Below are 26,659 nucleotides of genomic sequence, written 5' to 3' on the forward strand. Positions count from 1 at the left end.
CGCGCAGCTCTGCCTCCGCCCGCCAGTCTCGCCCGCGATCCCGGCCCGGGGCTGTGGCGTCGGCTCGGACCGAGGCAGCCCGCAGCCCAGCCCGCAGCCCGCAGCCCGCAGCCCGCAGCCCGCAGCCCGCAGCCCGCAGCCCGCAGCCCGCGCGGGAGCCGGACCACCACCGCCGAAGGAGCTCAGACGGCATGCTGAGCCCCCTCCTTGGCTGAAGCCCGAGTGCGGAAGAGCCCGGGCGAGCGCACGCTAAGGAGCCAGAGGCGGCGAAGGCGCGAGACAGTGGCCCAGCCGAGGCGCCGCGGCGCGGGCGGAGGCGGCCGAGCCGGCGCGGGGCAGCAGAGGTGGTGGTGGTGGGCGTCGTGGCCATGGCGGCGGCTATCGCCAGCTCGCTGATCCGGCAGAAGAGACAAGCCCGCGAGCGCGAGAAATCCAACGCCTGCAAGTGTGTCAGCAGCCCCAGCAAAGGCAAGACCAGCTGCGACAAAAACAAGTTAAACGTCTTTTCCCGGGTCAAACTCTTCGGTTCCAAAAAGCGGCGCAGGAGGAGACCAGGTCGGAAGGAGCTTTTGGCTGCTTTGGCTCTGTCTGTCTGTTTCGTACTTTACGGATGCGAAGGGGCCGGGGGGCGTGTGGGTTAGCATCGGTGAGTTTGCCGGTGGCCCATTTTGTGGGGCTGTGCGGCCACCTAGCCAGGGTGCGTGCTGAGGGACGCGACTGCTTTCTCGCCCCCTTAGAAATGGGACCGGGCTTGCTGCATTGCCACTGCCATGGGACAGGCGCAGAGCGGGGGGCTTGCCCTGCCCAGGCGGCGGGCCGCCGGCTTCAGACGTGCCACATGTGTGTGTGCCCCCGGGCTCTGGGCAGGCGCCATCCAGACATGGCCATCGTGTGTGTGTGTGTGTGTCTGTGTGCACGCGTGTATGTGCGTGTGTGTGTGTGTGTGCGTGCGCTGTGGAGTGGAAATCGCAGGCGGAGCTGGGCAGACACCACTGCCCACCCCCACCCCCACCCGGGAGAACCCAGGGAATCCCTGCCTGCCTTTATTCTTACCAGCCTGACCCTTCCCTCCAGCTTCCCTGGCTTTCCGCCGTCTAGGCATTCTGTTTCTTTGATCACTTTTAAGCTGATGGGGGGACAGACTTGACTTGTGGTGCAGCTTTGAAATATTTGCTGGAGAGAGGGGAGTGTATCCCTAGATCCTTTTGTCAAAGAGCTTAGTGATCTGGTTAGAATAGTAAAACTGTGGTTACTTGCTACTAAAATGCAGGACTGAAGAGAATATAAACTCATAGGCAGACTGTGGGTCCTTTTGAACCTGTTCAGTGATCAGAGCAGCAACATTCTGGTGTCAGGGGAAATTCACGCAGCTCACGGTGTCAGGTTGCGTCAAGGTAGATCTTCAGGCGAACCTGCAGCTTATCTGGTGACTCTTAACCAAACGAATCCGTTCTGCTTTTTTGCTTTTAACTAGGTGAGTACTGCAGAATTTCAGACTTATTCATCAATCTGTTATTTCTCTATTTATGAATTCTACACACCCTGGAATGGAAATGCAAACGTACATTTTCTGTTGGCTCCGAGTTTTTTAAGGCATTAGCTGTAAATTAGGATTATTTTAAAAAGGCTTAAGCAGTTGCAAAGCATGATTATGAGGTCCTAATAATCACATAAATATTATTTCTGTGCAGGTGTCTGTATTCAATATAAGCAACTTCTGGATAACATGGTTGTTATTGGTAAATTAAGTACTTTATTAATCTATGGTGATTCATAATTAAAAATCATTTTAATTGAGAACATATTTTGGATAATCATTTCTGATATTTCTGAAAATATGTATGAACTAATTTTCTTTCCTCCCCACCAATGTATCTCTGGTCTTTTGCACCCATTTTTCCTAAGGGTAATTAATATGCTAGGGTATGGTAATGGCTGCTTTATTCTCCCCTCCTCCTTTTTTTGTATCACAGCTCAGTTTTCTAAATATAAGTCCTTTGATGGGCTTGCAGATTATTTATGTATTTCAACTTTCTTAGAATGGAGGGGGCTGTTTATTCAAATTGCCATATTCTGAGGGAAATCTTTACTAGTGTGGTTTTTTTGGTCCCTGGTTGGCAAACCATTCTGAACTATCTTTGTACTTCTTATTTTCCTTCCGCATGAAAAGTGGCCCATTCTTAAAAGGCAGAATATGCCATTTGCCAGCCCATTCCAAATGCTCAGTGAGATAGAAGACCAGTCTGGAAATCAAAGAACAACCTATCAGAAGCTGTGGCTGCTGCCAGAAGCTTTAGGGCTTTACCAATGTTACAAAGTAGAAATCAGGTTTGAATTCTGAGTCTTTTCACAACTTAACAATTGATCCAAACCATCGTTCTCTTTACAGAGCCTCAACTTAAGGGTATAGTTACCAAACTGTACAGCCGACAGGGCTTCCACTTGCAGCTGCAGGCAGATGGAACCATCGATGGCACAAAAGATGAGGAGAGCACTTACAGTAAGTGACTGCAAAACAAATTAGTATATCTCAGCATGTTGTTGACATTGTTTTCTTTCCTTATTTTTTTAAATAAACAGCCCTTGCTAAATCCTGAAGACAATACAAAATACAGTCAATACTACATAATCCTGTTTATGCAGGTTAACCTAAAGGAAGTTGAACCTGAAAGTATCTAAAATAGTGAACTATAGCAAATAATGCTGGCACCATCTGAAAAACAATCCAAATGTCATCTCCATGGTAATCTGGATAGATTTATGACTGTCCATTGGATTTTATTACTATTTTCCCCACAGAAAATTTACTCGCCCACGCACTGATCTTGAAATAGCATGTTATTTCTACTCTTAAAAACTGGTCTATCCCAGGAGAGAGGGCTGGTTTCACGTCATGAGAATTCATCATTACAAGCTTTTATTTCTGTTTTTCCCTCCACACACACTGATAACTCTGAGACTAACTGGGATTTTAACATTGAGATAGCTCCACAGGTGGGTAAAAAGATTTATTTTAGTGCTTTATTTTTAACCATGGGTTAAGTAAAGACAAAACTGGAGATCATAATGGTGAACCTAAAAAGGAAACATGTCAAAAATAAAGTCAATTTTATATCTAATTATTGAAGTAAGATGATTCCAAGATGTCACATAATATTTTGTTATATATGCTTTATTTATTTGGAGTAATACAAACATAAACTCACAAATAGTGAAGCTCTTTCTTCAGTGACAGTAATTGGTATTTTCTTACAATTTACAGATTTCTGCAGATCTATTAAAATTTCCACAAGACTAAAACATCTAGTTTTGACAATTGATTCTTCTTTTTCCCTAATTTATATTGCATTTCCTCAGACTGATAATTTCCCAGAAATATTCCCACTGTCAGCTAAAAACAGCCCAAGAAAGCTGGTCTGAATGCTAATGAGGCTTCTGCTACAGATACTTGGCTACAGACAGCAAAGCCATAGACTAGGGTCCCAAAGTTAAATGTTAAAAGTTTCACACCTGTTAAGAATGCTTCCTGGGCTGATGACCAAGCTATGACCTCAAGAGGAAGTAACCTTTAATTACCCTTGAAGAAACATCTTTTGGTACCTAGCATGAAAAATATTCATACTGAATGGTTCTTCACTGTTTTGCAAAATGCAATGTTACTGTTGTGATATTAAAGTATACTAGACATTCTTTTATGTATGCTCTTGTATTTGAAAAAAATTTAGTCAAGTGTAACTAGAGGGTTTTACTGTAATTATATAACAGTAGTACATGAGGATCAGTAATAAGACATTCCCATAAATCAATATGTACAAATCATTATGTGGGGAAGGAATTTGGGGATGTAAGGTGCTGTTTTTAAAAGTACCTCAGCAAAATGGATCCTTTGGGTGTTATTGAAAGGAAATTTATGATTACGGTAGCTACTAATGAGCCTCACACAGTCAACTTTTCCCCTATTTATTTTTAATATCTATTCCAGATCAAAATCAGAGAAAAATTGGTTTGGGGTCCAGTGTTCACATGTGTTTTCTGAAAAGGAAAAAGAAAGACAATTCATTTGCCGTGCCTTATAAACAGCAATGTGCCAAATACATTAAGATCACACTGTATGCAGTCATTTTAGGATATACATGCATATATATTCATATACACACATACATATACATGCATACATACATATATGTATGTAAATCAAGACTACATTTCTTACTATGTCGCTTTAAATCACATAGTAGGTTTTACTCTTCAATTCCTCCATATGTGTAGCTTCTGCCTTTGGTTGTCTTATAAATGAAGCACACAAATGAAAAGTATCTCAAAACAAATAGCAAGTCCATGGGGCTTGACTCTACCCCTGATGATAAGTGTGACCAGAGGCCAGGGAGCTAGTTTATCTTCCCAATTGAGGATACTGTAGGGTATAAGTCATAATGAAACATGAATGTTTAATGATTAAACAGATCATTAAAATGGAAGTCTAGCCGTGCACAATTTTCCCCCTAAAGCCAAGCAAATTTCGGGGCATTCATTACTTAATTATTTTAAGAGAGCAGAACAGGGGAAAAGGTTTTGTTTTTTTCAACTATCACTCTTTCATTTATATATTATTTCCTTAATATGTGTTCCTAGATTTCCTTATTATAGATTCCTGGTATTATGTTTATATTTTTCTAATTTTTAGTATTTTTAATCATACTTTTCTCATTTAGCATTATCATATTTAATTCTGACCTGGTAAGCAAGATGATGATAAAACAGATCAGTTCACATTTACCCAGGTACATTTATTTCTAAAAACATATGTTTGGTATTATGTATTTAAGATGACCCCAGGTAGATTTATTCCATGATAAATGTCCATCCAATGCAATCTCATCATAAGCGAATCAGCCATTGTAAGTTATGCATTTCTCCCTGAAAAGGAAAAGATGATAGACATTGCATGGCATCAGTTTTATTGTATCTGCCTTGGGTGCAGTGAGAGCCTTATGCATGGAATAGGCAACTTTCCCTTCAAGCCTACAGTAGTATTGCCAGTTCAACATATCAGGTTTTTCCAGTCTTCATTAAGATGTATTTTTATTAACTACTCCCTTTGAGAAATTGACCTTAGCCAAACTGATGAAAAAGGATCATTGTCGGTTTCAGAAGCACTGAGTGCCGACTGTGTGCACATGTCCAAGAAACTGGTCCCTGCAAGGTACAAGGCGTTTAGTTGTTTTTATGTAGACACAGCAGAACAAACATGAAACACAGGCCCTTTTATTTATTAAAAGCTTCTTCAAAACTTTGATGAAAACGGAATTTAGGTATTTAATGAATGTGTTTTACATACACAAATGAAATCAATTATTCCCTTCTCATATTTAGAATAGGTTTATCCTAATCAAAATAATATTTTAAATCCATGAAGAAGTACTCCAAATTTAGAGTAATAAAGGCATAAAGAAAGATATTGATTCTGTCCAAGCTCACCCATAATAAAATTTCTTGGCATTTTTATCCGGAAACAGTCCCTTCAGACAGACTTTAAACCAACCCAGTTTATGGTCTATCTTGAATGTCTAAAGAAAAGATTGGAGTCGTATGACCAGCCATTCTGTGCTTTTCTTACTGTCTTCAATATTTTGTTTGAGTGGTGATTTTTGTTTTTGAATCAGGCTTCACAGAAATTTATGCTACAAAGTGAGAAATTCAGGTTCTACTATATAGTTAATAACATTATTCACAATGCAATTACTGTTCTTTGCATCTCTTCTTTCTGCTCTCTGATGTTTGGAGTTTAAGCATTCTACTGCTCATTAAAACCCACATCAGAAAGTAGTCGGGGTACACAGTGAGAAATCAATCTCTCTTTACTTGTTATAAGCTGCATTAAGAGAACTAGGGAGATTCAGAATATTGTAAAACGTGGAGCTGTATAAGCAGTTCTGGATTCCATTTATCATACTCTGTCATCTTTTAGTATGACTGAGCTAGGATTAAGACAAATGCTGGTTGTCTAGTTGTCTAGTGGTATGGCTTTTATTTTATTTTTTAAAAAATATATCTTTATTGATTTCAGAGAGAGGAATGGAGAGGGAGAGAGAGAGAGATAGAAACATCAATGATGAGAGAGTCATTGATCGAACCCGCAACCCGGGCCTGTGCCCTGACCGGGAATCGAACCCCGATCGCCTGGATCCCAGGTCGACGCTCAACCGCTGAGCCACGCCCGGCCGGGCTAGTGGTATGGCTTTTAAACTAGACCCATATGGAGGTTTTGGTTTGGTTTACTTTGGTTTTTAGATCTCAGAATTCTTAAACTATTAACTTTTATGTAATGGGATTGTGATCTATTACTTTGCAAAAATCCAATATTATCCTGTTTTACCATGTACATTGCTAGCAGTCCACAGATGTGTGCGAGCGCCTGCCCTGAGCGAGGCATCGTCAGCAGAAAGAGGTGTATACATGACGCGCTCAAAGATCTCCGCGTTCTTTCCTGTGCATTGCATTGTCAAATATAGCATGAGATCCTGGCTCGCAATCTGTGCAAATTACTTTGCTTTACCTCACATAACAGAAGGGCACAGCTTTAATATGATGAGTATTGAATGAAGTGCCATCAGGGACATGTGGTAGGAAAACTTGATTTTGAACTGTACAGCATGTCCTAGCTTCTCTTTGGTAGCGCCCTGATTTTAAGGGAAGATACATTGTAGGCTCACCGAGGAATATTTAGCTGTTCCTTAATATTTATCATCCATATAACCCCATCTACTGCAGCAGAATCTATATGCACCAAGATAAGAGATCCCAGAAAAACCATTCTTACCCGTGAGGTGACTCCTTTATATATTCTTGTTCACAGAAATGATAGCAGACTGATTTATCTTCTTCACCAAAACAAAAATCATCAACATTGGTCTAGGTCTCTTGAGAGAAAGGTGCATAGACTCTTTTCAAAAGATGTGTGTGGCAAGCACTACACTTTAAAAATGTACTGTTTTATTTTTATTCAGGGTGTAGGAGGGAGGAGACAGCTGGTAGGGGGAGGACGCCCACTGGTTTTCTCCAGTGAGTGGTGTATGATTGTGAGGAGAGCCTGGGTGTAAGTTTCACACAGTCAAACCTTAAAATGGAGAGATGAAGGCCTCTTTGGCATTAGCTGGCTGCCCACTTACAACTGTTTTGCAAAAATTAATTAATTAAAAAGAAATCAACCCATCAAGTTCATTATCTTTATTCCTATAAGCTTTGCTCCTAGAGATTAAAAGCTAAGACCCCTCTCAACCCTATCTTGGAAAATGTTGGTTCTTTAAGAAATACTACTCTGGGAACATGAGTACAAAAATGCCTTTTTTTTTTTTTTCCAAGGCCTGGATTTATTTTTGGGTTGTTGCAATGGAAATAATATAATTTAGATGAGAGAATTGGACTAGTGTCTTTTCTAAGATTCTAGGAATTTCTCCCCACGTGTTATATTGTAGCTGCCTCTGTGAATTTCAACAATTATCTAAGGAGCAGATTAAAACCTTCATTTGTTGAGGATAAAGCTATTTAATATATAGACCAATTTCTGGAACTGGATCTCTCCAGAAGACTTATGATTCCCCACCTTCAACACTATGTAAACCATGGAATTGTCTTCCATTTTCTCCAGGGTGTTTGAGTATATGTGCTTATAGTCCCAGTTATGTGACTGCAACCATGAGTCAAGTATCCTAAAGGGTGGAAGAGACACTATATCTGTATGTGCGTAAATAAATATAGTGTCTGTCTTTTCTTACCAAGCACACATCTCTTTTGCAGGACCAGATCCTGCTTTTGGAAACTTTGAAATCTGTGGAATTCAGAATATAACATTGTTTTCACATTCTTTTTGATTTCAGCTCTGTTTAATCTCATCCCTGTGGGACTTCGAGTGGTGGCTATTCAAGGAGTTCAAACCAAGCTGTATTTAGCAATGAACAGCGAGGGATACCTGTACACCTCGGTAAGCCTTTCACTGAGCTCGTGTTTTAACTGTTATAGTTTTTATCTGACATGAAATAAAATATACTGCATATATGTTATGGCAGCTTTCTGTGATGGAAGAAAGAATGTTCTTGATGGAAAAACCTCATTTGAAAGGAGAACTTAACTCCCAGTGAAAATGATATTTATTTCTAATTAATCTTTGAAGCTAACATTTTTGGTATAAAATCAAAGATCCACTAAACGTTTTTGCATACAGTGGCATTTGGGTTATTATTTTATGTAACTGTCCTGCTTTGCAGCTGTGGGAAAGCCATTTCTATAACTCAGTTCAACATGTATTTATCCATGTTTATTTCTCAAGAAGTTAATGAGACCTCTTTCTCAGATCAGGTCTGGGACATAAAGGACAGTTCTAGAAGTGCTTCTGTTTCTTATCTTCAGTTCAGTTAGTTCATGTTTGCTGTGTCTACTTTAAATACTATTTTTCCATCAAGAACAGTTCACCCTCTCCTTACATGCACATTTCTGCTTACCTTTTTCTTACAAGTTTGTAATGAACAGAGTAAAAAATAGAACTTTTCCCAAGAAATTTATAAACATTGTAGACAACAATTCAATATTGGGAACATGGGGCCAAATTAAGATTTAAGGGGTTTGGGTTTTTGTGGGGGTTTTTTAACATTTAAATATAGACGGAAATGGAACAACACCAGGTTTAGGATTTTATTCTTATCAGTAGATCTGGTTACAAATTACAGGAGACCACTTAATATATGAATATTTTTAACCTTTGTTTTGAATTTCATGTATTTTTTTTTAAAAAGGATGAGATGTTAAAAATGGAGAAATTTCTTGCAAAACTTCGACTAGATAACCTTGAAGGAGGTTATCTATTCCTCCAACTGCAAAAGTAGTCACCTTTAGCTACTCTTGCTCTCTCATGTTTCCAGAATTTATTTCAAAGTCAGGTATATAGAGAGACTCTCGGAAGACATGGAAGGAAAGTGTGCCCTAACCCTGTTTTTCAGAGGGCAAGATGGGAGAGAGAGGTTGGAGAAGAGCAAGAATATAAAGGGCCCATTCATTTGGTGAACTGGGTAGTCTATTTTGTATTATGATAAAATATTAATTATCAGCATAATCCTCAAAGCCTGGTCACTATCAGTATTCCTATCAGGCTATTTTAACTGTCTTATTGTTTAATAAATGCAGGGGTTTTATTCTTTTTACAAATGAAAGATTTGGATTTATTGCAAACTTCATGAAATATGTCACTTTATTAATACATTACTATTATTATAAAAGATAGGAAAGGGGATTTACTTTTCAGATTTGTGCCTCAAGGTAAGATAATTTAATAATGAAGGATTTTAGTTGAACTCATTCAGATCAACAGACTACCTCAACGGGACCAGATGCAAAGGTAGGTTTTTAATAAATAAATGACTGATTTCTGAAACTACTATTTAGGCATGGGAAGGAAATGTAATATACTGGGCATACTTTTGAGAAGATAAATACCAGATAGCATAGGAAATAATTTCCAGGAAATAATTTCACTGAGTTGTGGTCACCATTATAGTGCCATGATGAGAAGAGTTGACATTTTTTATTCTTGTTACAATAGGTGTTTTGTTTTGTTTTTAATGGAAATAATATTTATGTTAGAATGAAAAAAAATGTCATTTAAGTTAGGTAATATGTCAGTTTCCCTCATTCAGGAAATTTAGGACATTCAGTATTACCTTTAGGGAACTGATATTAAAAATGTATAGCCTACCTTTCTCTGACTGGCTTTTTTCACTTAGCATAATAAATACCATATGATTTCACTCATATATGGAATTTAATGAACAAACCGAACTACCAAGCAAAATAGAGACAGACTCATAGACAGAGAGCAGGCAGACAGCTCTGGTAGGGTGGGCTGCTGGCGGAGGGATTGAGCAAAAAAGAAAAAAAGAGAGAGAGAGAACTCATGGACATGGACAAGAGTGTGGGGGGAGGGGAAGAGGGCGTAGAGGGGATAAAGGGTGATGGAAAATATAAAATGAAATAATAAAATAAAACAAAAAATGTATAGCCTACCATTCAAATGGACCGTTATTCTAACAAACGTGCAAATGCCAATGTGGGCTCATTTCTGAGGAGGGCTGCCCAGTAACCCTGTGGATTGACGAGATTCCTTTCCATGTTGGGCAGCCAGCAGGCAGGAACCTTCAGTATGCACTTGATATTAAGGAAAAGAAACTATGTATTTAAAGTGTGGTGCTCAGACTCTCTTAGGATAGAGTCTGTTTTAATGACTTCAACGACTTGTGTCCCTGTGACCAAAAAGCTAAATGAATGTAATGCTTCATTCGGACAAGGAAGGATCAGTCTTCCCTTACATAAAACCATGGTGTCTGCTGCTGAAGGGCCGTATGCAGTTGTTAGCTGCCACTTAGCAAAGAGAAGATACGATTGCACAGTGACCTAAGGAGGAAGCAAAGTAAGAGAGTGAAGTAGGAGCTACTAATGTGGGCAAGTAAAACAAATGTTAGAAAGTTATTGAAAATAATCTTGGTGAGGGATGACAAAGGACTACCTTAAAGCATTTGCAGGGGCAAAAGCTGAAAGGAGATGGATTCAGAAGCTATTTTAGAGGTAGAATCATCAGAATTTAGTGGCCGATTAGATTTGGAGGGAAAACAGGACTACCATGGATGGTTGAATATGTATGGTGGCCACTCACCGCACATATGAAAATAAAATATCTTCAGGTAAAGATTTTTTTTTTTTTTAATTTTGCACAATAGTAGATTAGTAGGGGTCCTGAGGGAGAGGGAGAATTTCACCTTTGGCAGTTGGGTTAATGGTGAAGTTATTAACCAAAATGAAGAACAAAAGAAAAAGGGCAGAATTGGGAAAAAAGATACCTGAGTACAAACCGTAGCTTGAGAAAGAGATGTGAGGCAGAGATAAAAAGTGGGAGTTATTGTCACATGTAGGAGGTGGTGGTTGGTGCCATGAGAATAGTTCAGAGAATATGTAACATAAGAAGAAAAGATTATTTATAATATTAGGGAATACCAGCATGGACTGGCCAGCAGCAGCCGAACTCATTGTGGCAGATATCATGGTATTGCAAAAGCTGAACAGAGAGAGAGTTTTCAGAACAATCAGCAATGCCAAGTGCTTTAGAGAAAACAAGTGAAACAAGAACTTGTTCTATCCATATGAAGGTCTTCAGTGACCTTGACAAGAGCACTTTCGGTGGAGACAGAAGCCAGATTAGTGGCTTAGGGAGTGAGCAAATGGGAAGAGAGGAAGTAGAGGCCGTAGGCGTAGAATTGCTAAGGGAAGGGGAGCTGTGGGTGAGTATGGGGAGGGCACAAGATTGTCGAAGGCTCTGGTGGCTCTTTGCTTAAGACACTTGAATATATTTATTAGCTGAAGGGAAAGCGCCAGTAGGGAGGGAAAACTTAAAGACATATGAAACGGGATCCTTTATGGAGTGGGGCCCCAGAGGAGTCGGGAAGGGTGACGGAATTGAGCACAACTGGAAGGATTAGGCTCACTTTGAAAAGAAGGGTCACGGCTGCAATAGGAGGCAAAGAGATGGGGACAGAGGCGGATGGAGGTGCAGTAAGTCTGCGGGCGATGGGCGAGGGACTGGAAGGGTTTCCAGGCGGATGATCTGTATTTTCCCACTGAGCAGAATGAGAGGCTGCCTGCTGGAATCAGAGGCATGGGGATGGCTTAGGCGAATGCTTGGAATAGTCGTTTTGGGAAAGGGAGGAGGAAATACTCTAATGACCAGGGGCAGGTAAACTGTGGCCCATGGACCAAATAGGGCCTACTGCCTGTTTTGTGAATAAAGTTTTATTGGAACACATTCAGTCACCCCATTATTCACATATTGTCTGTGGCTGCTTTTGTGCTGTAACAGCGGAGTTTCATGGTTGTAACAGAGACCTTGTGGCCCACAAGCCCAGATTGTGTACTATCTTGCCCTTTTCCAAAAAAAATGTTTGCTGATCCCTAAGGAGATAATAGTTCTCAACCTTAGCTACCTATTAGAATCACCTGGGGATCTTTAAAAAGAATTCCATTCTGTGCTACAGCCAAACCAGTTGTATCAAAATATCAGGGTCGGGTCTGTGCATGAATATTTCCTGAAGCCACCCAGCTGAGGCTAATGTGTAGCATGGGTTAAAAACTGGCGGGGGCCTAAGAAAAATGATTGTTGAATAGCATTCAGAACCCCTGCAATGAAATCAGAAATCATGGATTTATACGTACTTTATCCTTTATTTGAAATTCCTGATCTTATTTTTCTACTCTTGCAAAAATACTGCCTTTACCTTCTGTAGGACGATTTCTTGAAATGTAGAAAAAGGCTGATCCTTGGAAGAGCTTTCTTATTTCCTTTTTCTACTTTTTCATTTATGCTTCTACACCCTTCATTTCTTTTACATTCAATTTTACATTTTTACCGTATCTTCTCCCCTTTTGTCCCTTAAATGAACAAATAATATCTCCATGTTGTTATTGCTGCAGAGATAGCAGTTTACTTCCCGTGATTAATCTCAGGATTCTTGCACTGCACCCTCCCCCCTCCTTTTTTTTCTTGTTGCCATGAGGGACAGACTTGATGTAGGCTCAAGTGGCAGTGAGAAACCATCTGTGGCACAGAGAATCATAATTAGCCATTATTTCATAACACATTTACTTTTGTCCATGATATAACTAAGTCTTTCTGGAACTATAAGGAAATTATTCATTGTGCATGGACAACTTTGTTCATACCTTCTGGTTTTCTTTACCAGTAATAATGAATTGTACACATGCTTTTGAGAGTTCTTCAAAACTTAATAGTATAAATATTTAATAGTATAAACCTACTTGTAATACGTATTTCAAAATTGCTTGAAATAAATAAACATTAACTATAGACAATCAAGAATCTTAAATGTGAAAATGTTATTAATGTCCTAGGATCTGTTTTAATAGAAGAGTAATAATAGATATTAGAAACCGGATAATAAAAACTCAAAGTTAAACCAAAAGCATTTTTTCTTGACTTTGAAATGTTCCACAGTGCAGTAGTATTTTTATCTGCCTAATTACTTACCTTCCATGAACACTAGTTTTCTGTTTCCAGAGTCCAAACTGTTACTTGGGTTATTGTTAGGGTTAATGTAGCTAAATTGTGTGGACAAGTAGAAATTATTTGACAAGTAAACCTTTTTCCATTCTAGAAAGGACTTACAGGAGTAATTTTACTGCCTTGTTTTATGGTCTCGGGACCACCACAAACTAGATGCAAAACCAGAAAGCAAGCCTCTCTGAGAGTCAGCCTGACGCCGTGGCCGTGAGGCAGTGTGTGTGCGACTTGACCCCAGGGGCCCAGTCAGACTTGGAATCTGAACAAAGGGGACATATTTTCCTTCTTTACTGGATTATTACCACATACCTTAACTTACCAGGTTTCTTCTCCCATCACAGATGTAAATTTTGATGATCCAATCAAAATATTGTCTGATTTTTCCAATATATAGTTCTTGCTTTTTCCCCTCTCTTTTGCAACTAGTAAATAATCTATTCAGAAACACTTGGAATAAATATCCTGCTCCTAAGAGCCAAGTCTTTAACCTGTTTCCAGGAATCACAAACCTATTTAGAAAAATAAGATAATTAGTTAATAAATTGAGAAATGACTAATAGTTAAATTGAAGTAGTGAAAAATTAACCTTCCCCCCCCCCCCAAGTGAACAAGAATCATAAAAACAGGATCCAGCAGCAAAGGATTTTATGGGTTCAACACTCTAGTCATTGTGCTTAAATACTATTCTTTAATGGAAGGTTGGTTTATATTGTCCAGGTGAATTAAAATTTGATTCTGATTTATGTCTTAATTTCATACTGAGGGTAGAGGATTGGTTTATGTTAAGGTGCTTCAGGTGTTCAGTACATTTAGCTATCAACTGTGAGCTTACTTCTACAGATTTGTTTAGTTCATCTGATTTTAGTGTGTGACAATTTAAGACCTAATTTTCAGTGATATGGCTTCACAGTTATAGCTCATATTCTAATATAGAAAGGATGTTAAAGTTTAGGTGAACTCATCGATCAATTCAGAGTGATGAATGTACTCCTAGCAAACGTTTGTAGCATGCAAAATGTTATGTCAGATCTGTATATCAGCAAGTTCATATAATTTTAACTTCCAGGGTTTTTATCATAGAGGCTTATATATTTAATAGAATTAAGTGCAGGGTGCTGGTTTAAATATTATGGCTCTTTAAGGAAGTAGGTTTGGGTCAATTATAAAAGGAAATAGATTTAAAACAAACATGAGCATATCATATTTAATATAGAAGAAAATGATCATTTTCAAATAAAAATTGATTTCATGGATGGATTTTGCATATAGCCAGTAGCCATCACATATAACACCCCCTACTAAACAAGTAGGCACAAATAAATTTTAAATTCCGATTATAGCTTTAGCTTATTTGTATACTTCATTTAATTCAAAAATTATTGAATTTGATTTACTTAATATAAAGTTAGAGAAGTCTTGACTATGAAAACTTAGTTTCCCAATTTTGGTGCCTACATCTAACAAACTTTTGGTTTCAGTGACTGTGGGATAAACATTTTTGATGGGCATTTTCAGTCCAGACAAATTGGTTATGGTGTATAAGGGAAGTTATACACTTACATACATATTTCTGAGTGGTATCACTGAAAATGTAAAAAAGAAGAAAATGAAATTGTTTCACAGGAAGAAAAGCAGAGAAAATAATCACATTTTATTTGCTGCTGAATGGCTCTGCTAGCTCAAGGAGCTAAATTGTATGTTTTAAAGAGGCTTTAAGTTATTGTGTTGGTGCTGTTGAGTTAGAAGTCATTAAAATTATTGTATTGAAAAATATATTGAAGTAGCTGTGTTCGTCTTAGATATTCCTTCAGAATACCAGTGAATCAGCATAATTTTCAAACCTGAAATACATTTCCCAAGTCCCAGATTATTTCACAGACTTAGTTCTTTTCGCAGTTAATGGAAGTTTCCTTCAAATGTGAAAGAAAACCTAGCTCGGTATTATTTGAATATGAAATAAGATAAATCTGGTTAGTTGTACCTTCAAAGTCAAGTGCCTTTTCTTCATGGTCTCTGTAAAAAAAAAAAAAAAGTAACCCAACCTGGTAAATTATTCAGGGTGAAGGTCTAGTTTCATAGGGGAAAGAATGACTAAGGATCGCACTTGCTCAGAAATCAAGGGCGCAAGAGTAGTTGTAGCTAAATAGCACAAGGCTGGCTCTGTATAATGTTTCTGAGGCCAAGCTGAAAAAATAGTCCAAAGGAGAGGTCATGGGGCACATATTTAAAAGAGTGTCTCATGGCTTTAACTCAGAAGCAAAATTTATATTTGTAGGGAAAAAGCCAGTCTCTTGGAGCTAAAGAATAAAATAATTGGCAAGAACAGTAAAGAAGAAATTAAGCAGGTAAAGCCAGATGTAAGTAGGTAATGCATCATGCACACACACGTGCACACACACACCTGGACGCACATACGACACACACAGGAGATACAAATGGAAGAAACCAATCTTGTATTTATTGCTCTGTTGTTATTATGGGGTGAATTATTTAAAATAATTCTGTTTTAAATATATATCCTATACTGGACATGAAATATCTTTAGAGGTTGTCCTATAGACATATTTAGTAATGCTTAATAGCTTTATAAAACAGAAAATAAGACTTTTGGCTACATTTCATGTAATTCTCCAGTGAATCTCAAGTCTTGGTGCAAATATCATTTTTAGTTTCTGCGTTCTTGTTTACATAATTATATATATTTTTTGTTTTGTTAATATCTTTACAGCGTTGCAGTGTAATTTTAGCTGAATTTATTGGGGTGACATTGGTTGATAAAATTATGTAGGTTTCAGGTGTACAATTCTACAACACACTATCTGTATATTGTATTATGTGTTCACCGCCAAAAGTCAAGCCTCCTTCCATCACCATTTCTCCCCCTTTCCCCTCCCCTCCCTCCCCCCTCCCTTCCCTCTGGTCATCACCACACTGTTGTCTGCCTTTGAGTTTGTTGTTGTTGTTGTTTTGGGCTTAATCTCTTCTCCCTTTCCACCCAGCCCAACCCCTCCCTTCTGACAGCCGCCAGCCTGTTCTCAGTATCTGTGAGTCTGTTTGAAACAAATGCTATGGTAAGAGACAAAGAAGGACATTATATAAGGATAAAGGGAGAATCCAACAAGAAGATACAACTGTTGTAAACATTTTTGCACCCAACATAGGGGCACCTAAATGTGTAAAGCGAATCTCGATGAACAGGAAGGGAGAGAACGATAGTAATACAGTCAGAGTGGGCATTTAACACCCCGTTCACATTAATGAGTAGAGCCTCCAGACAGCAAGTCAACAGGAAAACAGCAGCCTTAAATGTTTGTACAATTTTAATCCACAGAAACAATAAAGACCTTTTTTTCTTATTGCCCTTCTTTCCATTAAAGTTGTGTTTTAAAATAGTTTACCTAACAAATCATACTCATTAAGTAGTAACTAATTTGATTTCTCTTCACCTCCCCTTAGTCATAGAGTAATGCCCAGTAAAAATTACCTTTTTAATAAATATTTATTAAAATAATTAACGTATATAACAAACAATGAAGGCATATAATGTAATTTGTCAGCCCCATGGAATATTTAAAATAAGTTAAAGGGCCCCAATTATAACCTTTCATGGATCCTCTCAAGTGTTAACATTTTAGGATTATATAAGAAAGTAAATGACTGAGACACACACAAAAATTGAAGGCAACAGCACTAGTATCAGTGGTTGCACTGCTTAAAGGGAAAGTTTAAATGAAAGCATTACTTTAATCAGTATAATAGCTGGAACCAAGGTTAATAACTGGAAAACCCCTGACTAATGTATTTAATATGTTTTGCCCAGGCTGAATGTGTGAACAGATAGCAAGTCTGTGCTAACATTCTGATTAAGTTATTCCTCAGATACTCTGATGCTAACTGCTTTTGACGGTCCTGGAAGTGTAACTACTGGGAAAGCCTCAGTTGATTTCTTATGTAGATTTTGCATATAGCCAGTAGTTATAATATATAATATCCACTTCCTTAAGGGCCTCAGATATGTATAAGAATTCTCGGTCAGCATATTACGTGAGTATCCTGAATTAAAGATGATGTCCATTTTTACCTGAGAAAAAATTATTATAGAGATTTGGAAAAGTCAAATGTAAATAACCAACTCCAAGGTGTTAGAATGCAGACTGCTACAATGCAGAGGATGAAAAATGCTCACCAGAGGGAGGGTATGAATCATTCCATAGTACTTTCATAATTGACAACGAAACACCAGAAAATGACAGTTATAGCTTTCAGAAGTGAGATTCCAACATGTAAAACTTCATTGTATATAGCAAATATTGTAACAAAAAAGCCTGTTCATGACAAATCTATTGCTGTAATCTAGCCACAAAATCAGCAGGGCTACAATAACAAAAGTGTTTGGTTGCCTGATTAAAGAATTCTCACAAATATTGTATAAAATATTCCCTTGTATGGACTGTAATGGAAGTGTTAATGAAAGAGCCTCTTTGTAGGCTATTTGCCCAAAGAAGCCTAGAGGAGACCTGAAGCTGAGTACTTCCAATACTGTATCGTAACTCTTGAAGGAGAGATTTCCTGAAAACGTTCTTCTTTCATCTAGTCTCAGAAAGCTCAGTCACCCATTTATACTCCCAGAGAAACTGAGGCATGAATGGGTTCAGAAGCTTTGTCAACCAATCAACTACCAGATATTTGTGGAACATCCACAAGGTACTAGGCACCCCAAACAGTGGTCACATTGATCTGTACTAACAAAGGCTGCAGTTTGCATCAGACGCGTCTTATGTTCAGTCCTAATTGTTAATAGTTGATCTACTACAGGAAGGATCAGCATAAACTGTTTCTCCCCAACTTCTGCAGCCATGCAATGCTATTTTTAGTCCAGAACACACTGCTAGAAAATTCCACCTAGGGAAACGATTTGAATGCTCTTGGGGTTGAGGGTGTGTGAGAATGCATCATTATGGAAATGTACCAGTTTTATTGAACAATATATATCGGATGTTTAGAACCACAATCTTCAGCAGATCACATTAAGACCATGTGTATGTGTCTTGGGAAGGTAAAATTGCATACAATGGAAAAGTGGGTTTTAATTATATCAAGAAATGATATAAGTTGAAGTGTTTTAAGAGTTTGTTAAATAAGTGGCTCTAAAAAAGCCTCCCACTGCCCGGCCGGGCGTGGCTCAGCGGTTGAGCGTCGACCTAGGATCCAGGCGATCGGGGTTCGATTCCCGGTCAGGGCACAGGCCCGGGTTGCGGGCTCGATCAATGACTCTCTCATCATTGATGTTTCTATCTCTGTCTCTCCCTCTCCCTTCCTCTCTCTGAAATCAATAAAGATATATTCAAAAACAAAAAAATAAAAAAGTCTCCCACTGTGTAACACAGGTGACTTACAGTGGATTCAACCAACCAAAGCTTTAAGTCTATGAGTCTACTTCACATGTTTGGACATTGACCCAGGGAAATCTTATTCTTCATTTTTCTATAATTGCATGCTGCAGCAGTAAGCAAAGCAGAGAGAAGCAATGCTGACCCATAGACAGAGATACAGCTTCTTGGAGCTATAATATGCAAGATATATTAACACCGGATATTTTGACGAATACCAAGTGTCCATTTCTCCAGAATGGAATTACCGTTTCCTGCCCGTGACTTTTTATGGCTGCTGTAGAAATGGAGCAAGGTGTTGACCCGTATCACCTCTTGCTCTGAGATCCCTGTTACTCACGTACCATTTGTCTCTGATTAGATGGGTGGTTAGCTGAGTGGTTAACACTAGGGACAGTAAGTGGATAAAAAGCATATTTATTAAAGTAGTTTATTACATTTGCACTCCTAATATCCTGACCAACAACAGAAGTCACCTAGCCAGATTATTGTGCTGCTTTGTTCTCCTCTGTTTCTAAATAGAATTTTTTCCTCAAATTAAAAAGTTTTGCTTCCAGTAGAGCTATGAATAAACCAAAGCACTTCTATGTCACAAGGGTATTTGAATCTAACAATTCTCTATTTTTTTATTCAAAATATTAACGGATGTCTCTTTTTCTCTCCGTTGAACCTTTCCAACCTGCCCCACCCCTCTCCCCAGGCCCTCTCCACACCATTGTCCCTGTCCATGGGTTGTGCATATATGCATATAAATTCTTTGGTTAATCTCTCCCCACCCCCCACCCCCCACCTTCCCTCTGAGATTCCTCAGTCTGTTCCATGCTTCTATGTCACTGAACCTATTTTATTCATCAGTTTATTAAGCTCTTTAGATTCCACATGTGAGATCATGTGATGTTTGTCTTTCTCTGTCTGGCTTATTTCACTTAGCATATTATTCTCCAGGCCCATCCAACAATTCTTAAACTTTACAGAAGATAATAGGCCTGGGAAACACTTTAACTGCTAGTGAGTGTCTTTGACTTAGGCATGCGACTATCTTCAAACCAGTAATTAACCTTGAGGATACAGGTCAACAGAGCCATGATGGGTGCTTTTCTTTGCTCTGGACCTTGGCCTGGTTTCTGTCCACACCCAAGACACGTAGGGCAGCATTTTATTTTATGTGGTTTGGAAGCTCTTTTGGTAGCCTTCTTTCCAGAGTTTGAGGTGGAGGCTTTTTTCCTTTCCATCATTGTATCCTTGCATTCACCACCCTCATCAGTAGCTGCTGTCTCGAACCTCTGAAGCCTTCATGAGACCAGTGGAGTTTCGGCATCAGGGGAGGTGTTTTGTTTAGTTTGTTTTTCAGTATCTATAACACGGTCCGGTGATGTTCGTCTGCTGCTCTTGGTTCTTGTTGTCAGTAGGTAAGGGCTCTGCCTCTCAGGGCCTTGCATCTGGATGTGGCCAAAGAGTGGCAGTTGTTTTGCTACAGGCTGCCTGGATAGTTGTTATTTTTGTAAGTAAACACCCTTAAAACATTCAAAAGATGCAAGAATGTAGATGAGGTACAATAACAGTAAAGAAATCTAAGAATCCCAGATGTTTTTGAAACAGTCCTGGACTAGATTTTTTTCAGACCCAGTTACCTTTCTTTTTGACAGTTGGAACCTTCGGGCAGGGCAGTTGGGGGAGCCAAAATGAAAACGAAGTGCAGTTGCTTCCCCAAGGTCATTAGTGCTCCCTGAAATTCTGACTAGCCGCAAAGTGCTGACCTCTATCCTTGGGGTTCAGTAGTGTGGGAGCACCTGGTCCAGGCACCTAATCATCCCTGTTTCCATGTAAATGTATCCCATAAAATGGTAGAAATTCTTAGTTGACATTATGTAGATTTCATCAAATCCAAAATTCAGGAATCCAAGAAATTAAACCAATATATCATTGTAATTTGTATAGAGGTAAAAGTATATTAAGATCTGTATATATGAAATTATCATAAGAGTATGAGATATCAACCCACTGACTTACTGAATAAATAATATCTATTAGTAATTAAATCCTGCTTTTTGTATGGCTCATTGCTCTTTAACCTGAGAGATCTCAAACTTCATATGGCGTTTTTTAAGGCAGGGGAAATGAAAATAGCGCCCACTGTGAAAAAACCTGGAAAGTATCTTCAAGCAGGTTGTTTATTTCTGGCACATTACTTAATTACTTCACAAACTGTTCAACATGTTCTCATTTCACTTTTATAAGCACAATAACACTTTCTTTTTCTGAATGTTAGCAACATTTAATTTCTTAACGAATCAATGACTCTTTCATTGGTTATAAATTGGCATATGGCTTGGCCCAGCCGAGTGGCTACACTGCATTTTCAAACATTTGTTGGAGCATTAGGGGAAAATGGAAGCGAACCAGAATGCTTTGCATTAATAATGCATTTTCTCTTAGAATTTAGGAGAAAATTTGTCCTTTTTATCAGATCTTATTTAACCTTTATTTGCTCTTATTGTTGCCACCCTACTCTATTACCATTTCATCATGAACCAGTGTTTCATTCAATATATTGAGGAAATTAATCTTTTAGGAAAGCCACATGCAGAGCTGCTATACAGAACCCATGATGAGTCAAAAGTTCATGGGAACCCTGAAGTAAATGTACTTTTCTGTGTAGAAGGATCCCATGTGAGAGTTTAGTTTGTGTCATGCCAAAGAACCTTTACTATAAAAAGAGTTTCTATTCTAAGTTTGTCCTGTCTCTAGGACTCTAAGGGTAAATTTATAGAGATAGCCCACTGCAATAATAATATCAAAATACATAATATTATGTATGGTGATTTATTCTTTCATAGCCCTATTGTCTACATCACCTTATCTTATATCATAGTATGTGTACTTGACAGCTGGTCAAGTAAAAGTGTATTTGGATTGCTATTTTGTAGTGCTGAATTAAATGCAATGTCACAATAGGTATATTTTGTAACAACAAATAAAAAATAGTAACTTGAAATTCATCATTTTGTCCATTTAAATTTTTTCATTATGGCCTAGAGTCACACTGAAAGGGTTCTTCATCATTCTAGAATAATCTTCATATGTGAGGCACTACTACCAAGAAACATTAAGTGGCTTTCTTGGAACTTTTTTCTTGAACTTTTTTTGTTGTTTCATGAGTCTTAGTCTTCTGCAGAATTCTAGAATCACTACCTCTGATATGATATTGTGGCACATTCGTATAGTTTTCAAAGGTCTTAGAAAATTGTTCTTGCTGTTATGATATCAGTGGCAGCCCCGACGGCAGTCATGTACCGTCAGTGGTCATTCCACTTAATTCAAGGGAAACTTGTTCCTCTACACAGTTTAATTGTATTTCCTTGTGGTTGCTAAAAGAAGCTTCCTTGCCAACTCAATTTTAATCCTTATTTTTATAGGAATACCTAGTAGTCGTTTTCCCTTCAGGTGTGGCATTCTGAATTCAAACGAGATAGGATTTCTTGTTTGATTTTGCTTTGTTTGTTTTGTCTACAATAATTACCTTCTCTCCTGAATTGCTCATGAAAGGACTCACTGCCTTCACATTTTTATTTAGCAAAAGTCCCTTGATAGAAGATGGATTACACATCCTAAAGGCCATAACTCTGTTGGGCTTTGTTGAATCGATTGTAAATACAAACTTTAAAGAAGTATCTGATAATATCAGCGTATTTTCTTGTAATGTTACAACCTTATAAAAGCTCATATAAGCATCACAGTGCCTCATTTTGTGTTCTCACAACACAACGTGTGTATTATTTTTATGTACCTCTTTTATTCTCCAGATGTTTCTTGTGTGTAAATCTGGTATCACCGAACAATATTTAAGTTATTTGTGGATAAGAATGGTGCCTTTCCTTTTATATTCCCCACCAGACCGAATTCATTACTAAATATCCAGTAGGCACTATACTAATATTTAGTATATAGATGAGAGAAGAAAATTTTACTATGTAAAAGGCCAAAGATTGAGAGAAAATAAATGACACTCTCTTTTACATAATAAGAGATGACTGAACCAAAAATGATACAGTTTAGTAAGGAGCCATTTAGAGATCCAAGGTACATGTGTATTTCCATGTGTATGTGCACACGTCTCTCTCCTTCGTCATTATAGAGGTTTATGTGTATACAAGATCTTTGTCACCATTCCAGAATAGTGGTGAATAACATGCTATTTGATTGTCTTTTTTTAATACATGAGAAACACTGATCGAACAAGTAGTGATATCACAATTTCGTTGGTGGATACACTGAATTAGAAATCTGGGAATGCAGCTTGTAAACCCTCTTCAAATAAATGTATGAACTTGGGCAGCTCCTTTCCTTTGTCAGAATCTCAGTTACTTCAAATATTAAATGAGAGTATAAAATTTGATTCCTGTGGCCCTGGAGTGTATTTTGCAAGCCACAAATACCTCAACTTTTCATTCATCATTAAATTTTTAATAAAATCCACAGCAATGGGGTTAAGTAGTATATACATTGAATGAGTGCTCCTTAGTACAGATTGGCCAGGGGATAGTCTTTGAAAGAGATAGATTATACCTGAGGAAATGAATAATTATTTTCTATTCATGATCAGGATGTCTTACCCTTTGAGACAGCATGGATAGACCTGGAGAGTATTATGCTAAGTGAAATAAGCCAGTTAGAGAAAGACAAATATCACATGATTTTACTTATATGTGGAATCTACTGAACAAAATAAACTGACAAAGTAAGTCCAGAGGCATGGAAGCATGGAACAGACTGACAGATCTCAGGGGGAAGTTGAGGGGTAGAGGAGTGGGTGGGGAGAGGCTGGTATGCATATATGCATAGCCCAGGGCCACGGACAAGAGTGTGGTGAAGGCCTAGGGTGGGGGGGGGGAAGTAGGGAAGATAGGGAACATTTATAATAATGTCAACAATGAAAACTTACTTTAAAAAACAGTAGAAATGGGTTTCTAATGAATCTTCCATGAAAACATTATTTTCTATTTCTCTGCCTTTGATTATTTGGTTTATTTATATAAAAGTAACATTAAGATTCCACTGGGAGCATAATTGAGCTTGACCAATAAAGGATGACTGTGCCTTCTAATTGCCTCTACTTAATGGTCCTTCTCTTCATCCCATTGAACTATGGAAAATGTCACATTTCCATGGTCTATGACTCATATAATAAATGAATGTGTAAACAGTGTCAAAATATGGCAATTTTCTGTATATAAAGGGAGGGAGGCAGCTTTTGAAAATGGTAAGGTACATGCATAGATATTTCTAAACAGAAGAAATTCTCATTGGGCTTAGAAATGAACTTTTTTTTTTAATATCTCTTTATTGACTTCAGAGAGAGGAAGGGAGAGGGAGAGAGAGAGAAACATCAGTGATGAGAGAGTCATTGATTGAGCCCGCAACCCGGGCCTGTGCCCTGACCAGGAATCGAACCCCGATCGCCTGGATCCCAGGTCGATGCTCCACCGCTGAGCCCCGCCCGGCCTGGCAGAAATAAACTTTTATGGTGCACTTAGTTATTACAGCATCTATGGTAAGATTTACTTGCCTCCTCTGTTTCCTTGACTCACTGGTAATGCCTCAGGAAACACATCAAGTGGACTTCAAACTCAAATCTTATTACCCTATACAACAAGAGAAAATGCATTATTTTCCTCCTCTGTTAATATCAGGGTGTGTGTGTGTGTGTGTGTGTGTGTGTGTGCTGGTTTGTTTAGTTTCCTCCATAGTGCAGTCTTCCAAACATTTGTTATTTCTGTTTTCATGCAATTTGAATTAATGTGGATAATTGTGGTAGTTAGAGGCTTTACTTTCTCAGATGGTAATTATCCATTCTATAGTTTCATTCCAAACCCAGTAAAACAGTATTAGAAAAGTTGGTATTTATCAGAAGGGATCTCTGGGCAACAGAATATGCAAGATTTAACAAATATATAATCATATGTCAAATTACAACAAATTTACCTCCAAAGTTACCATAGTTATTTACTATGTTAACAGGTGTTTTTAGTGTTACTACAGAATATCAGCAAGCTTCTGATATATTCATGAGAATTTTCCCTCTTCTATGAATTTATCAAGTTATAATTCCCTAGAATATATATTAATTTTGATGACAAGAAAACATGCTTGAGATTCTTTTAGAGGAATTGTTAGCAGATAAAACATCCAAGCTTTGGTGGTCTGAAGGGAGAGGAAAGGCTAATGTCGTAGGTTTGACTTAGTTTCATTTATCTATTCCTTTATATTTAATTTTATCAAAATTAAAAATGCTGGCATTTGGGATTTCTTAAAATTCAACCCAAGGATTTCTGTCCTATTCCCTCATAAATGAGCCAGGAAAAGCTGTTTCATTAGTTTATAGTCTCCTTTCATCTCTAAATGGTAGTGAAATTAAAGATAACTTTTAGAGGACATGGAATCTGTTATAAAATTCCTGGGTTATGCACAAATTATTTCATTTTAGAGAAACACAGTAAGATCAGTGTTCTCAGTTTTCTCCTTTAAAATATATTTGAAGATAGAGGTGTGTATAATTCTGTCAAGAACAGTGAGGATTCTGAGTACATTTAACTTGTAGGACAATGCTGACAAATTTATGATACAACGTCCTACTGTTGACAGTTTTTTTCTGTCTTAAAGAGACAGCCCATCTCAGTGGTACAATCTTTAGGAGCACTGTAAATATTCCTTAGACATGTCAATGAATGAAATTTTCTCTCTCATAATATATTTATAGAAACGTAGGTGAAGGAATTATAGTAGTAGCCACAAATAGCCTTATTTTCCCTGTTCAAGGAGAACCCACCTCTGAGACCCAATACAGGCATCATAAGCATATACATTCCCCATTACCTGCCAGCTATGTTGCCTTGGACCAATTATCTTACATTTTTTACCTTCAGATTCTTCATTTAAATGGGTATTTCATATTCCTAAGGTTCAATAAGATTACTTATGTGAATTGTCTGGCACATATAGGTGTTCAATAAATGTTTGTATCCCCATTACTGTGGTTGAGTGAACACTGGCCTAAGGCAGACTTCTATGTAACAAAAATTTTGGAAACATTTCTTGAGGGTCATGCAATTGTAGAGTCTAAAATTTAATTTTAGCTTACAAGTGTGGCTTGTAGAAAAGCAGTCAGTTTTTAAGAGTTTTTTATGAAACATCTTTATAAAGAAAAACATCTCTTATGGGCCCTCCGTTATCCTGTTTTACTTTGTGGAGCATACTTCTTTGTACATTATAGGCTGAAAGTTCTTCTAAATTAAGTGAACTGAGGAATGTCAGTGGAAAAAAACACGACACTCATGCAAGTTCATGTTATATAAGTCTTGGATAATCTCAGAGCTAAGACTTTCCATGGCTCACCTATCTTGCATTAAAAACACATGGTGCAGTCATAAATGTGCACAAGTTGGGCACTGTGACAATTGTACAGTCATAGTTTTCTTCTTTCTTACCTTTGTTGTGGACCAGAGATGTGTGTGAGTGGGATATGCTGTACATCAGCAAGGAGCAAAGAGTGCATGGAAGCTTCTAAAAGAAAAATTGACATGACTGAATCTAACAGCTTAGTTATCCATTTCAAGGGATAATTTATTTGGAATGCTACTTTATTCCCTAAGATATCACCCCTCCATCCCTACTATACTGTTTTGCAGAGATGTTTTATCAGTGCATGGCTAACATGCATTGCATCACATTGTGAAAAGTTAAAAGCTCTGGGAAAGGATCAGCTAAATTTGAAGGAAGTTTTAAATATTAATCATATTCTCAACCTTTTAAATTTCTGGTTGGTCGATGGATAGGAAAGAATTTATAATTCCGTGAATTCCTTATAAGGAAATCTTAAGTCTCCAACAGGATGATCTACTTGAATTCAGATAATGTATCATTTTCCCTTGATAGCCTACCTTTTTGTATAGATGGGGGACTAAGGCCCAAATAAGTTTGTTTGAATTTAGTGAGACATATGGTGAAGAAAACATGTATCCATGGAAATAAATCAGTAGTAAACATTTAACTGGGTTTTCCAAGTGTATTAATCCCATTCATGTTTTAACATGCCTTTCAACCCAGAATGGCCCCATAAATTAACCTATACCTGCTTCCAGTTCACCCTGTTTCCTTA

The 26,659-nt window shown here is 38.0% G+C and overlaps 1 protein-coding gene across 2 annotated transcripts in view; it reads left to right on the forward strand.

Annotated features, from left to right (window-relative positions):
* FGF13 (fibroblast growth factor 13) overlaps window positions 1-26,659 on the forward strand; it is a 420,448-nt gene that overhangs the window by 352,515 nt on the left and 41,274 nt on the right. Inside the window, exons 1-3 of one of the 2 annotated variants that reach the window (XM_016207242.2) lie at window positions 333-555; window positions 2,390-2,500; window positions 7,878-7,981. In XM_016207242.2, the coding sequence (XP_016062728.1) occupies window positions 369-555; window positions 2,390-2,500; window positions 7,878-7,981 (402 nt within the window). In that variant the 5' untranslated portion in view covers window positions 333-368. Of the gene's footprint in view, window positions 1-332; window positions 556-2,389; window positions 2,501-7,877; window positions 7,982-26,659 lie in introns of those variants that run through there. The other variant, XM_016207241.2, reaches the window with a different exon arrangement.

Source organism: Miniopterus natalensis, chromosome X (genome assembly GCF_054644295.1).
Source record: "Miniopterus natalensis isolate mMinNat1 chromosome X, mMinNat1.hap1, whole genome shotgun sequence".
Classification (NCBI taxonomy): domain Eukaryota; kingdom Metazoa; phylum Chordata; class Mammalia; order Chiroptera; family Miniopteridae; genus Miniopterus; species Miniopterus natalensis.